Source organism: Rhincodon typus, chromosome 28 (genome assembly GCF_021869965.1).
Source record: "Rhincodon typus isolate 14 chromosome 28, sRhiTyp1.1, whole genome shotgun sequence".
NCBI classification, from domain to species: domain Eukaryota; kingdom Metazoa; phylum Chordata; class Chondrichthyes; order Orectolobiformes; family Rhincodontidae; genus Rhincodon; species Rhincodon typus.
The window spans coordinates 2,685,931-2,701,297 of NC_063359.1; the positions used below are offsets into that span (position 1 = coordinate 2,685,931).

Here is a 15,367-nt window from a genome sequence, read left to right on the forward strand (position 1 = left end):
AGGTGAGAGTTGCTTTGAACTTTTCTGCTACTGGCTTCTTCCAGAGATTGGCAGGTGACCTCACACCAAAGACATGGGGCAGAAGTACGCCATTCAGCCCTTTGAATCTATTCTGCCATTCAACAAGAAGTGATCTTTTAAACCTATAAAACATTTAATCATGGCCGATCATGGCTGATTTGATAGTCCTCAATACTCACTAAGATGGAGTTCTGTCACCATCCTGTCACATCTTTCTCAGGATGGGCACAGTGATTTGACATACTGGCACACTGCGGAATTACTTCACCTGCTGGGTAGCCTGGACTCTTGGCACATCTTTGTGCCCTTCTCTTCCTTCATCCAGAATGCTGCTGTGCCTCTCTCTGCCTGTGATAGTCCTTCTTGTTTGAGGAACCGACATCAGAATGGATGATGCCCATGTGCCTTAGTGCACCACTGGCATTGGCTGACCATTATTCAGTCACTGCCAACCACACCACCCCCCCCCCCCCCCCCCCCCCCCCCCCCCCCCCGTATCAGTCAACCTCCAAGATGCCCCTGGCAGGTGGTGGTCTTTATCCACAGGGTCCAACTGATGGAAAGGTTTCTGCCAGTCATTTCTCATAGCACTGCAGCAGTGAACACCTTCTCCCACCCTCCAGACACATCCCCTCATGAACCCATGCACAACACATAAAATGCCTCATGAATCTACAGTTGAAGGCTTTAATAGGTCCCTGCACTGCCCTTTAACAGGTGTTAATGACATGACCAGAGTTCTCACTCCACTTAGTCAACTGTCCTGGCATTCAGTGATGGGGTCCCTGCTTTTGCACCCAAAGATTTGGGTTCAAGCCCCACTTGTCCTGGAGTGTGTCATAGCCTGCCGCGATTGATAAATCATTTTCACCCTGTCCACCTTCATTCAATCACTGCCTTGTATAACAACTGCTATAACGTTATGTTAATCATAGAGAGAGCTAGGCATTAAGTGTGATGTGAAAGCACATCCATGATGCCACTTCTACAGCTGCTCTGCTGCCAGGTTCTCAGCACAAATGTATCACCAGCCACAAGGAGAGCAGTGAAAAGCATACTCGATAGATGTAACTATTTCAAAGCCCTGAGAACTGAAAGACACAGGAATGGTGTTAGCAGCTCAACCCAATGTCAGTCTGGGAACATTGATATGGAGAGATGTGGGAATGGAGCCAAAATACTGGCAAATGGATTCAGATACAGACAAGCCCTGGGCAAATTCTGGGACACACAGCCAAGTTGGTTACTCCTCAGGTGTGTACCCTCATGATGACACACAGAAACTGTATCCCTCATGGGCCCAGGCTAAAGCTTCAGAGGAAGTTTGGCCCCAGAGCATGCAGTGTGTGAATCCAGCTGCCCCCATGTGGTCACACCCTGGGCCTCATGAATGGAAAATGAAGAGGTGTACAACAGATTCTAAATGAGTGTGTGTGTGTGTGTGTGTGTGTGCGCGGGTGCGCGCGCGCGTGCCCATCGTGTGTCATGTTAAAGGAAGTAGCGACTCACACCCCTAATTTCAATCTTTCAGAGCTCCTTAGACACAGGAGGCATCCCTCTGGATTAGAAAATTGCTCATGTCACTCCACTTCTTAAGAAAGGTGAGAGAGAAAAACCAGGGAATGACAGACAGGTTTACCCTACATCCATGGTGGGGAAATTGTTAGAGTTTATGAGATGGATGGGGTAACCGAGCACCTTGAAAATGTTCAGTTAATCAGGGACAGCCAGCATGGATTCATAACAGAAGGAGCAAGCCTGAGAAACCTCACTGTATTTTTTGAAGAGGTGATTAAGACAGTAGACAGGGAAATGTTTATAGAGAGTGTTTCTGTGCACTTCCAGTAGACATTTGATAAATTCCCACAGACTGGTAACTAAGGTAGAAGCCCATGGAATTAAGGGAAAATTACTGACGTGGCTGGGAAATTGGTTCAATGACAGGTGACAGAAAATAGAAATAATAGTTAGATACTGAAATTGGCAGGATGTGACCACTGTGTCCCACAAGGATCTGTGTTGGGGCCTCAATTATTCACATTATCAACAACTTGGATAATGGATAGAAAGTCATATATCCAAATTTCCCAATGACACAAAGTTAGGCAGCATTGCAGACAGTGTAGATGATAACATCAAATTACAAAGGAATATTGATAGACTAAGAAAATGGGAAAAATTGCAGCTGATGGAGTTCAATATAAGCAAGTGTGTGGTTATCCAATTTGCACCGAGAAAGGATAGATCAAGGTATTTGCTAAATGGTATAAAGTTAAATACAGGGATGTCCAAATAGACTATGGTGTTCAAGTGCACAGATCTTTAAAATGTCACAAATATGGCAGAAAATAATCAAGAAAGCTGACAGAATGCCGGCCGTTATATTGAGAGGACTGGAGTAGAAGTTATACGCAGTTATACAAAACCCTGGTCAGACCTCACTTGCAGTCCTGTGAGCAGATCTGGGCACCATACCTTAGGAATAATAGATTAGCCTTGGAGTGAGTACAGTGTAGGTTTACAAGAATGATACCTGGGCTTCAGAAGCTAAGTTATGAGGAGAGATTATACAATTTAGGCCCCTTTTCTCTAGAATTTAGAAAGTTAAAGGATGATCTGATTGAAGTCTTCAAAATATTAACAGGAAAAGACAGGGTAGATAGAGATAATCTATTTCCACTACTTGGGGAATCTAGAACTAGGGGTGCATAGTCTGAGAATTAGGACCAGACCATTCAGGAGAGATAGTAGGAACTGCCGATGCTGGAGAATCTGAGATAACAAGGTGTAGAGCTGGATGAACACAGCAGGCCAAGCAGCATCAGAGGAGCAGGAAAGCTGATGTTTCCGGTCAAGACCCTTCTTCAGAAATGGGGCAGGGGAAGGGGATACTGAAATAAATAGGGAGAGAGGGGGAGGCGGATAGAAGATGGACAAAGGAGAAGATAGGTGGAGAGGAGACAGACAGGTCAAAGAGGCGGGGTTGGAGCCAGTAAAGGTGAATGTAGGTGGGGAGTTAGGGAGGCGATAGGTCGGTCCAGAGAGGACGGACAGGTCAAGGGAGCGGGATGAGGTTAGTGGCTAGGAGATGCGGGTGGGGCTTGAGGTGGAAGGAATGGTTAGGGAGGCGGGAACGAGCTGGGCTGGTTTTGGGATGCGGTCGTGGGAGGGGAGATTTTGAAGCTTGTGAAGTCCACATTGATACCCTTGGGCTGCACGGTTCCCAAGCGAAATATGAGATGCTGTTCCTGCAGCTTTCGGGTGGCATCATTGTGGCACTGCAGGAGGCCCAGGATGGACATGTCATCCAAGGAGTGGGAGGGGGAGTTGAAATGGTTCGCAACTGGGAGGTGTAGTTGTTTGTTGCGAACCGAGCGTAGGTGTTCCGCAAAGCGGTCCCCAAGCCTCCACTTGGTTTCCCCGATGTAGAGGAGGCCACAACGAGAACAGCGGATACAGTTAACCACATTAGCAGATGCGCAGGTGAACATCTGTTTGATGTGGAAGGTCTTCTTAGGGTCTGGGATGGGGGTGAGGGGGGAGGTGTAGGGGCAAGTGTAGCACTCGCTCCAGTTGCAGGGAAAAGTGTCGGGGGTGGTGGGGCTGGAGGGGAGTGTGGAGCGGACAAGGGAGTCACGGAGAGAGTGGTCCCTCCGGAAAGCAGATAAGGGTGGGGAGGGAAAAATGTCTTTGGTAGTGGGGTCAGATTGCAGATGGCAGAAGTGTCGGAGGATGATGCGTTGGATTCGGAGGTTAATGGGGTGGTACGTAAGGACGAGGAAGATTCTGTTTTGGTTATTATTGCGGGGAGGGGGTGTGAGGGATGAGTTGCGGGAAATGCGAGAGACACGGTCGAGGGCATTTTTGACCACTGTGGAGGGGAAGTTGCGGTCCTTGAAAAACGAGGACATCTGGGATGTCCGGGAGTCGAATGCCTCATCTCGGGAGCAGATGCGGCGGAGGCAAAGGAATTGGGAATAGGGGATGGCCTTTTTTCAGGAAGGTGGGTGAGAGGAGGTGTATTCTAGGTAGCTGTGGGAGTTGGTAGGCTTGAAATGGATATCGGTTTCCAGGTGAATGCTAGAGATGGAGACAGAGAGGTCCAGGAAGGGGAGAGAGGTATCAGAGATGGTCCAGGTGAACTTAAGGTTGGGATGGAAGGTGTTAGTGAAGTGGATGAACTGTTTGAGCTCCTCGTGGGAGCACGAGGCGGCGCCAATACAGTCATCGATGTAACGGAGGAAGAGGTGGGGGATAGGGACAGTGTAGCTCCGGAAGAGGGATTGTTCCATGTATCCTACAAAGAGGCAGGCATAGCCTGGGCCCATGCGGGTACCCATGGCCACCCCCTTTGTCTGTAGGAAGTGGGAGGAATTGAAAGAGAAGTTGTTGAGGGTGAGGACGAGTTCGGCTAAGCGGATGAGGGTGTCAGTGGAGGGGGACTGGTCGGGCCTGCAGGACAGGAAGAAGCGGAGGGCCTTTAGGCTATCTGCATGGGGAATGCAGGTGTATAGGGACTGGACATCCATGGTAAAGATGAGGTGTTGGGGACCAGGGAATTGGAAGTTTTGGAGGAGCTGGAGGGCGTGGGTGGTGTCATGGACGTAGGTAGGGAGTTCCTGGACCAAGGGGGAGAAAATGGAGACGAGATAGGTGGAGATAAGTTCGGTGGGACAGGAGCAGGCGGAGACAATGGGTCAACCAGGGCAGTCGCGTTTGTGGATTTTGGGAAGGAGATAGAGGCGGGCGGTGCGGGGTTGGGGAACAATGAGGTTGGAGGCTGTGAGTGGGAGATCACCTGAAGTGGTGAGGTTGTGGATGGTTTGGGAGATGATGGTTTGGTGGTCGGGGGTGGGGTCATGATCAAGGGGGCGGTAGGAGGAGGTGTCGGAGAGTTGGCACCAGGCCTCGGCGATGTAGAGGTCAGTGCGCCTGTGCCTCCCTTGTCCGCGGGTTTTATGGTGAGTTTGGGATTGGAGCGGAGGGAGCGGAGGGCTGCACGTTCTGCGGGGGAGAGGGTAGAATGGGTGAGGGGGTGGAGAGGTTGAGGCGATTGATGTCTCGACAGCAGTTGGAGATGAAGAGGTCGAAGGAGGGGAGGAGGCCTTGGGGTGGTGTCCAGGAGAAGGGGGTGTGTTGGAGGCAGGAGAAGGGGTCAGTAGAGGGAGGGTTAGGCTCACGGTTAAAGACGTAAGCGCGGAGGTGGAGGCAGCAGGAAAACTGTTCAATGTCCAAACATGAGTTGTATTCATTGATGTGTGGGTGGAGGGGGACAAAGGTGAGCCCTTTACTGAGGACTGACCGTTCGTCCTCAGTAAGGGGGAGGTCTGGGGGGATGGTGAAGACCCGGCAGGGCTGGGTGCTACAGTCTCCTCTGGAGCTGCTGGCTGTGGAGGTGGTGGGCGGAGCGATGTCGGCGGTAGGCGGAGCGACATCAGCGGTGGGCGGAGCGACGTAGGCTGGTAAATCTTGGATGTTGGTGGCAGTGGCGACCTTGATGTCTGTGTTGGCCTCGGAAATGGAGGTGGCGGCATCAGCAGCAGGGTCGATGGCATTGCCTGTACCAGAAGTGGCGTACCGGGCGGCGGCGGATGTGACGTCATCCGTGGAAACCATGGGGTGCTCCGAAGGTGGCTACACCTCTTCTCACCCACCTTCCTGCAAAGATGCCATCCCCTATTCCCAATTCCTTTGCCTGCGCTGCATCTGCTCCCGAGATGAGGCATTCCTCTCCCTGACATCCCAGATGTCCTCGTTTTTCAAGGACCACAACCTCCCCCCCTCAGTGGTTGAGAATGGCCTCGACCGTGTCTCTTGCATTTCCCGCAACTCATCCCTCACACCCCCTCCCCGCAATAAGAACCAAAACAGAATCCCCCTCATCCTCACGTACCACCCCACTAACCTCCGGATCCAACGCATCATCCTCCGACAATTCCGCCATCTGCAATCCGACCCAACCACCAAAGACATTTTTCCCTCCCCACCCTTATCTGCTTTCCGGAGGGACCACTCTCTCCGTGACTCCCTTGTCCGCTCCACACTCCCCTCCAGCCCCACCACCCCCGACACTTTTCCCTGCAACTGGAGCGAGTGCTACACTTGCCCCTACACCTCCCCCCTCACCCCCATCCCAGACCCTAAGAAGACCTTCCACATCAAACAGATGTTCACCTGCACTTCTGCTAATGTGGTATACTGCATCCGCTGTTCCCGTTGTGGCCTCCTCTACATCAGGGAAACCAAGCGGAGGCTTGGGGACCGCTTTGCGAAACACCTACGCTCGGTTCGCAATAAACAACTACACCTCCCAGTTGCGAACCATTTCAACTCCCCCTCCCACTCCTTGGACGACATGTCCATCCTGGGCCTCCTGCATTGCCACAATGATGCCACCGGAAAGCTGCAGGAACAGCATCTCATATTTCGCTTGGGAACCGTGCAGCCCAAGGGTATCAATGTGGACTTCACAAGCTTCAAAATCTCCCCTCCCACGACCACATCCCAAAACCAGCCCAGCTCGTCCTTGCCTCCCTAACCATTCCTCCCACCCCCATCTCCTACCCACTAACCTCATCCCACCTCCTTGACCTGTCCGTCCTCCCTGGACCGACCTATCCCCTCCCTACATTCACCTTTACTGGCTCCAACCCCGCCTCTTTGACCTGTCTGTCTCCTCTCCACCGATCTTCTCCTTTATCCATCTTCTTTCTGCCTCCCCCTCTCTCCCTACTTATTTCAGAATCTCCTTCCCCTCCCCCATTTCTGAAGTAGGGTCTTGACCCGAAACATCACCTTTCCTGCACCTCTGATGCTGCTTGGCCTGCTGTGTTCATCCAGCTCTACATTCAGGAGAGATGTTAGCTCTAGAGAGCTGGAGAGATGTTAGATGTTAACTGAACAAAGAAGAACAAAGAACAATACAGCACAGGAACAGGCCCTTTGGCCCTCCAATCCTGTGCCGACACATTTTGCCTTTCTATATTAAAAACTGTCTTCACATACAGGATCTGTATCCCTCTGTTCCCTTGCTATTTATGTATTCATCCAGGTGTTTCTTGAATGCTGCCATTGTGTCCGCTTCCACCACCTCCTCTGGCAGCATGTTCCAGGGCAGTGACCACCCTTTGTGCGAAAACCTTGCCTCGCACACCTCTTTTAAACTTTCCCCCGTGCACCTTGAACCAGTATCCCCTAGTAATTGACCCCTCCACTCTGGGAAAAATGCCTCATACTTTCCACTCTATCCATGCCATTCACAACCTTATAAACTTCTATCAGGTCACCCCTCAACCTCCCGCGTTCCAGTGAAAACAAACCCAGTCTATCCAACCTTTCTTCATAGCTAAAATCCCCCATACCAGACAACATCCTGGTGAACCTTTTCTGTACCCTCTCCAAAGCATCCACATCTTTCTGGTGGTGCGGTGACCAGAACCGTACGCAGTATTCAGAGTGTGGCCTCACTAAAGTTCTATAAAGCTGCAGCATAACTTGTCTATCCTTATACTCAATGCCCCTTCCAATGAAGGCAAGCGTGCCATAAGCATTTTTTACCATCTTATCTACCTGCGCTGCTACCTTCAGTGATCTGTGGACCTGTACACTCAGATTCCTCTGCATATCAATACTCCTAAGGGTTCTGCCATTCACCATATAATTTCCACCTGTATTTGACCTTCCAAAATGCATCACCTCACATTTGTCCAGATTAAACTCCATCTGCAATTTTTCTGCCAACACCTCCAACTGATCTATATCCTGCTGTATCCTCTGACAATCCTCCTCACTATCTGCAACTACACCAATCTTTGTATTGCACACAAACTTATTAATTAAACCAGCTACGTTCTCCTCCAAATCATTAATGTAGACCACGGACAGCAGGTGTCCCAGCACTGATCCCTTTGGAATACCACTAGTCACAGCCCTCCATTCTGAAAAGCATCCTTCCACCACTACCCTCTGTCTCCTGTGACTAAGCCAGTTCTGTATCTATCTTGCCAGCTCACCCCTGGTACCATGTAACTTCACCTTTTGTAGCAGTCCGCCATGAGGGACCTTGTCAAAGGCTTTACTGAAGTCCATGTACACAACATCAACCACATTTCCCTCATCAATCATCTTCGTCACCTCAAAAGACTTGATCAAGTTAGTGAGGCACAACCTCCCCCCAACAAAGCCATGCTGTTTATCGCTATATGGAGCTGATACGGAGCTGTGTAAATACAGACTCTGGGGAAATGTAGCTGGATATGTGCATGATATGCATGAGACGTTCAGCTGATACAGACCATCGAGTAACAAAACAGAAGTTGTTGGAAAAGCTCAGCTGATCTGGCAGCATCTGTGAAGAAAATATCAGAGTTAACATTTTGGGTCCGGTGACCCTTCCTCACAGTCACTTTACCTTTAAGAGACATATTTGTGATATCCTCAATGTATCACTGCACGTGACCTGAGGGTATAAAGATCACACACTCCATCTTACCCTTAAATTACTAGAAACATGCCAAGTTATTAAAGACATGCTGCCCTGTTGTAACCTAATAATTTAATACTAGCCCAGGCACTTGTGTACCTGTGAATGTAATGTAATAAATATCTGTTGAATTCTTCAAAAGTGTGATATCCACAACTAGTTTCTTAAATTATGAGAGACAACAGAAGCAGTTCTGCATCAGGTAAAACACCCTGATGGAGGTAAAATTCACAACATCCACAGACTAGTAAACGAGGCTGTAATCAGATTTACATGAGAAAAGGTACAGACAGATTCTGGGGAAAAAGGTGGGTAGACAGATATAAACAGAACACAGGGTCACGGAGCTGGATATAGACAGTGTCTGGGGTGTTTCCAGAATGTCAGGGTTGAGGGCAGGCTGCTAAGAGATTCCTCAGGAACAGGAGTCAGGGTTTGACAGACACACAGAATGACTTATTATTGGATACAGTGTCACTTACCTGGCTGATAGGATGATGACTCTGGCCTCCAACTCCTTGGCTTCCAGCAGCATTGATGTCATGTTTGTGGTGCCTGGTTCAAACTGTAGGACCTTCTCAGCCTGTAGTTGGTGCAGGGATTCAGAATTACTAAACGATTTGTCCAAAACCATCCTTTTCGGCCTCTTTCCATCAACGACGCCTTTGATCTCCAGCATAGATCAGCTTAAAGGCGATCAGATAATTGGGCCCGTGTGGAGCCAATGTGAGCTACAGAGTTCTCTGTACTGGGCATGCAAACTAAGATAGAACAAAACCAAAAAAAGGGTGCGTGCATCTGACAGAGTAGAATAGAGAGGAAAAAAATGCATCTCAACCTGAAAAAGAGTTGGTCGGTCTTTCAAAAGAAAAAAAGAGTCTTAAACGGGGTGAAGTCAGGGGGGAAACGTCATGGCTTGTTTCTAAAATGTACTTTTAAGAAACTTGCAAGTTAGTCTTTATTCAACATGCATGTGTCCTTATAATAAGATTTGGTTAGGTGGGGGCGACTCATATTCTTTAACCATTCTCATCGACAAACCAAAAGAATCTGTTTGAAACTAACAGCGTGCTACCAGAACAGTCTCATTGGTCATTCTGACTGTGACTTGGCTACTCCGTTAGTTTACGATTGCTGGCTCGTGCAGTCTACATGCAAATATACCTTTGGTCCTCGCCTGCTGTCATACGAATGTTGGTCGCTGTTTTCAAAGTTCCTTTTTTTATTCTGATGAGTAATGTGCACAGAGAAAATATGTAGACACAGAAGAATATTATAAACAGTTGAAAATGACGTGTAGTAAGCAATTTAACCCTCTCTTCTCCTCAGGGTCAGACGTATGACTGGAGCTTGCAAAAAAAATAGCTCCTCCGTTATTTGAAAGTTTGTGGTACTGGTTCTGACACTGGCTCTGGGCAGTTGGCACTCTGATGCTGGTTTTGCAGCTGGCAATGTGACACTGGCACTCAGTGTTTGGCAGCCTGACAAGGGTTCTATGATACTAACACTGTGACACTGGCTCTGTGAATCTTGCTCTGTGACACTGGCTCTGTGAATCTCGCTCTGTGACACTGGCTCTGTGAATCTGACTCTGTGACACTGGCTCTGTGAATCTCGCTCTGTGACACTGGCTCTGTGAATCTGTCTCTGTGAATCCTGCTCTGTGACACTGGCTCTGTGAATTTGACTCTCTGACACTGGCTCTGTGAATCTGTCTCTGTGAATCCTGCTCTGTGACACTGGCTCTGTGAATTTGACTCTGTGACACTGGCTCTGTGAATCTCGCTCTGTGACATTGGCTTTGTGAATCTGGATCTCTGACACTGGCTCTGTGAATCTCGCTCTGTGACATTGGCTTTGTGAATCTGGATCTCTGACACTGGCTCTGTGAATCTCGCTCTGTGACACTGGCTCTGCGAATCTCGCTCTGTGACACTGGCTCTGTGAATCTTGCTCTGTGACACTGGCTCTGTGAATCTGGATCTGTGAATCTGTCTCTGTGAATCCTGCTCTGTGACACTGGCTCTGTGAATCTGGCTCTGTGAATCTGGCTCTGTGAATCTCACTCTGTGACACTGGCTCTGTGAATCTCGCTCTGTGACCCTGGCTCTGTGAATCTGGCTCTGTGACATTGGCTATGTGAATCTCGCTCTGTGACACTGGCTCTGTGAATCTGGATCTGTGAATCCTGCTCTGTGACACTGGCTCTGTGAATCTGGCTCTGTGACATTGGCTATGCGAATCTCACTCTGTGACACTGGCTATGTGAATCTCACTCTGTGACACTGGCTCTGTGACAATGGATCTGAGGCACTCTCTACATGAATCTCATTGAGTGAAACTAGCTCTACATGACTGGTCTGTGACAAGGAGTCTCTGAATATGGTTCTTCTTCACATCTACTCCACAGGATCTTATGTTTCTAACCATTTACTTATCTGTCCTTCAACATTTTGTACACATATCCTACCAGGTCCCTCTGTTCCTGAACTTCCTTTCAAATCGCAACTTTTCTATTACCTTCCTCATTCTTTCTCCAAAAATGTATCACTTCACATTTCTCTGTGTTAAAGTTCATCAGCTGTGTGTCTGCGATCCCACTAGCCCGTCTATGTCCTCCTCTTTACCTCCTGACAGTTCACTCGACAGGTTCTGAGTCATTTGCAAATTTTGAACTTGTAGCCTGCACACTCGAGTGTACGTGATTAACACAGATCAAGAAAAACAGGACTCCTAACCCCTACCCCTAATAGCCACACTAAAAACCTGAAAAACAACCATTTACCACCAGCTTCCTGGCACACAGCCAACTTCATATCTTTTTATTCGATGGGATTCAACTTTGCTGACAAGCCTTTTAAGTCACACTTATCAAAACTTCTTTGGAATTCCCTGTTCACCATGTCAATGACATTAGCCCCCTCTGCTACCTCATCAACAAATTCCATCAAATCAGATAAGCCTGACTTTTCATTAATAATTCATGCTGGGTTTCCTTACTGAATCCACACATGCCCATTTTTTATTGGATTATAATTTTTAAAACCTTCTCCCCACCGAGTTTAAACTGACGAGTCTAGATCTTGCACCTGTTTTTTGACCCAGGGTACAACATTTGCAATTCTCCAATCCTCTGACATACCGTCACTCTATGATACTCTCTAATACAGTCCCTTATATTTATGGAAGGCTATAAAAATACGACCAGCCCCTCTGCTACTTTTCCCCTCAGCATTTTTAGATATACCTGATCCAGTCAGGAAAATCCCAAAGTCTTTTATTCATACATAAGGAGCAAGACGGTAACTAGAGAAAGGGTTGGCCCACTCAAGGATAAAGGAGGGAAGTTATGCGAGGAGTCAGAGAAAATGAGTGAGATTCTTAATGAGTACTTTGTGTCGGTATTCACCGAGGAGAGGGACATGACGGATGTTGAGGTTATGGATAGATGTTTGATTACTCTAGGTCAAGTCGGCATAAGGAGGGGGGAAGTGTTGGGTGTTCTAAAAGGCGTTAGAGTGGACAAGTCCCCAGGTCCAGATGGGATCTATCCCAGGTTACTGAGGGAAGCGAGAGAGGAAATAGCTGAGGCCTTACAGATATCTTTGCAGCATCCTTGAGCACGGGTGAGGTCCCGGAGGACTGGAGAATTGCTAATGTTGTCCCCTTGTTTAAGAAGGGTAGCAAGGATAATCCAGGCAATTATAGACTGGTGAGCCTGACATCAGTGGTGGGGAAGCTGCTGGAGAAGATACTGAGGGATAGGATCTATTTACATTTGGAAGAAAACGGGCTTATTAGTGATAGGCAGCATGGTTTTGTGCAGGGAAGGTCATGTCTTACCAACTTGATAGAATTCTTTGAGGAAGTGACTAAGTTGATAGATGAGGCAAGGGCTGTAGATGTCATATACATGGACTTCAGAAGGCGTTTGATAAGGTTCCCTATGGTAGGCTGATGGAGAAAGTGAAGTCGCATGGGGTCCAGGGTGTACTAGCTAGATGGATAGAGAACTGGCTGGGCAACAGGAGACAGAGAGTTGTAGTGGAAGGGAGTTTCTCAAAATGGAGAACTGTAACCAGTGGTATTCCACAGGGATCCGTGTTGGGACCACTGTTGTTTGTGATATACATAAATGATCTGGAGGAAGGTATAGATGGTCTGATTAGCAAGTTTGCAGATGACACTAAGATTGGTGGAGTAGCAGATAGTGAAGGGGACTGTCGGAGAATGCAGCAGAATATAGATAGATTGGAGAGTTGGGCGGAGAAATGGCAGATGGAGTTCAATCCAGGCAAATGTGAGGTGATGCATTTTGGAAAATCCAATTCAAGAGCGAACTATACAGTAAATGGAAAAGCCCTGGGGAAAATTGATGCACACAGAGATCTGGGTGTTCAGGTCCATTGTACCCTGAAGGTGGCAACGCAGGTCGATAGAGTGGTGAAGAAGGCATACGGCATGCTTTCATTCATCGGGTGGGGTATTGAGTACAAGAGTTGGCAGGTCATGTTACAGTTGTATAGGACTTTGGTTTGACCACATTTGGAATACTGCGTACAGTTCTGGTCGTCACATTACCAAAAGGATGTGGATGCTTTGGAGAGGGTGCAGAGGAGGTTCACCAGGATGTTGCCTGGTATGGAGGGCACTAGCTATGAAGAGATGTTGACTAGATTACGATTATTTACATTAGAAAAACGGAGGTTGAGGGGGTCCTGATTGAGGTGTACAAAATCATGAGAGGTATAGACAGGGTGGACAGCAAGAAGCTTTTTCCCAGAGGTGGGGGATTCAATTACTAGGGGTCACGATTTTAAGGTGAGAGGAGAAAGCTTTAAGGGAGATATGCGTGGAAAATTCTTTACGCAATGGGTGGTGGGTACCTGGAAAGCGCTGCCAGCGGAGGTGGTAGAGGCGGGCACGATAGCATCATTTAAGATGTATCTAGACAGATACATGAATGGGCAGGGAGCAGAGGGATACAGATCCTTGGAAAATAGGCGACAGGTTTAAATAGAGGATTTGGATCGGCGCAGGCTTGGAGGGCCGAAGGGCCTGTTCCTGTGCTGTAATTTTCTTTGTTCTTTGTTCTTGTTCAGTCCAGATGACTTAACGTTAAGCACAGCTAGCCTTTCTAATACATTCTCCTTCTCAATGATTACTCCATCCAGCAGCTCAGTGACCTCCTCTTTCAGTATAACTTTCGCTGCTTATTCTTTCTGGGTAAAAACACGTACCTGGTACCTCCTCAGCCATAAATCCTGCCGCCATGAGCAGATCCCCCTTTTGATAGTCTTGAAAAGACACCACCCTTCCTTTATCATCCTTTTACAACTCTATGCCTGTAGAAAACACTGCATCTACAACACTGGCTTCACAAATCTGGATCAACTCGAGAGACCAGCCTGAGACACTGGCTCAGAGACACTGTCTGTATGAATTCATTTTGTGGCTGGCCGTGTCAGCATGGCTCTACGGCATAACCTGTATGGATGTAATTGTGTGACACTGACTCTAAGACACTGGTCATTTGGTATCAGTTCTATTAAACTGCCTCTGGAACACTGTGATCTTGTGACAGCACAGCTGTGAACCTGGCTCACTGGGATCAACACTGCAAAACTAGTTCTGTGACACTGGCTCAGTGATAGGAGATCCATGACAGTAGAGCTGTGAAATTCTGTGACACTGTGTCTGAGACTTGTTTGGACACTACCTCATAAAACTGGCCCTGAGACCAAGGCCCTGTGAATCTGCCAGTGTGACACTGGACCTGTGAGTCTGTCTGAGTGACACTGGCTCTGTGAATCTGTCTGTGTGACACTGGCCCTGTGAGTCTGGCTCTGTGACACTGGCTCTGTGAATCTATCTGTGTGAGACTGGCCCTGCGAATCTGCCAGTGTGACACTGGCCCTGTGTATCTATTTATGTGATACTGGCTGTGACAGTTTGGCTCTGTGACACTGGACCTGTGAATCTGTGTGACACTGGCCCTGTAAGTGTGTCTGTGCGACACTGGCCCTGTGAATCTGTCTGTGTGACACTGGCCCTATGAGTCTGGCTCTGTGACATTGGCACTGTAGATCTGCCAGTGTGATACTGGCCCTGTGAGTCCATCTGTGTGACACTGGCTCTGTGAATCTGTCTGAGTGACACTGGGACTCTGAAGGTGTCTGTGTGACAATGACCCTGAGAATCTGTCTGTGTGATACTGGCCCTGTAGATCTGCCAGTGTGACACTGGCTCTGTAACACTGGCTGTGTGAATCTATGTGACACTGACTCTGTAACACTGGCCCTGTGAATCTGTCTGTGTGACACTAGCCCTGTGAATCTGTTTGTGTGACACTGGCTCTGTGAATCTGTCTATGTGACACTGGCCCTGTGAATCTGCCAGTGTGACACTGGACCTGTGAATCTGTTTGTGTGACACTGGCCCTGTGAATCTGTCTATGTGACACTGGCCCTGTGAATCTGCCAGTGTGACACTGGCCCTGTGAATCTGTTTGTGTGACACTGGCCCTGTGAATCTGTCTGTGTGACACTGGCCCTGTGAATCTGTTTGTGTGACACTGGCCCTGTGAATCTGTCTATGTGACACTGGCCCTGTGAATCTGCCAGTGTGACACTGGCCCTGTAGATCTGCCAGTGTGACATTGGGACTGTAACACTGGCTGTGTGAATCTGTGTGACGCTGACTCTATAACACTGGCTCTATGAATCTGTCTGTGTGACACTGGCCCTGTAGATCTGCCAGTGTGACACTGGATCTATGAAACGGTTTGATACTGGCTCTGTAACACTGGATCTGTGAATTCTCTGTGTGACACTGGCACTATAAATCTGTCTGTGTGACACTGGC

The 15,367-nt window shown here is 48.3% G+C and overlaps 1 protein-coding gene across 1 annotated transcript in view; it reads right to left on the reverse strand.

The window, feature by feature from the left end:
• LOC109916194 (glutamate receptor ionotropic, NMDA 1) overlaps window positions 1-15,367 on the reverse strand; it is a 140,717-nt gene that overhangs the window by 60,626 nt on the left and 64,724 nt on the right. Inside the window, exons 4-5 of the mRNA XM_048613340.1 lie at window positions 9,668-9,730; window positions 8,986-9,086 (exon numbers count right to left, since the gene is read on the reverse strand). Coding sequence (XP_048469297.1) covers window positions 8,986-9,086; window positions 9,668-9,730 — 164 coding nt within the window. The remainder of the gene's footprint in view (window positions 1-8,985; window positions 9,087-9,667; window positions 9,731-15,367) is intronic.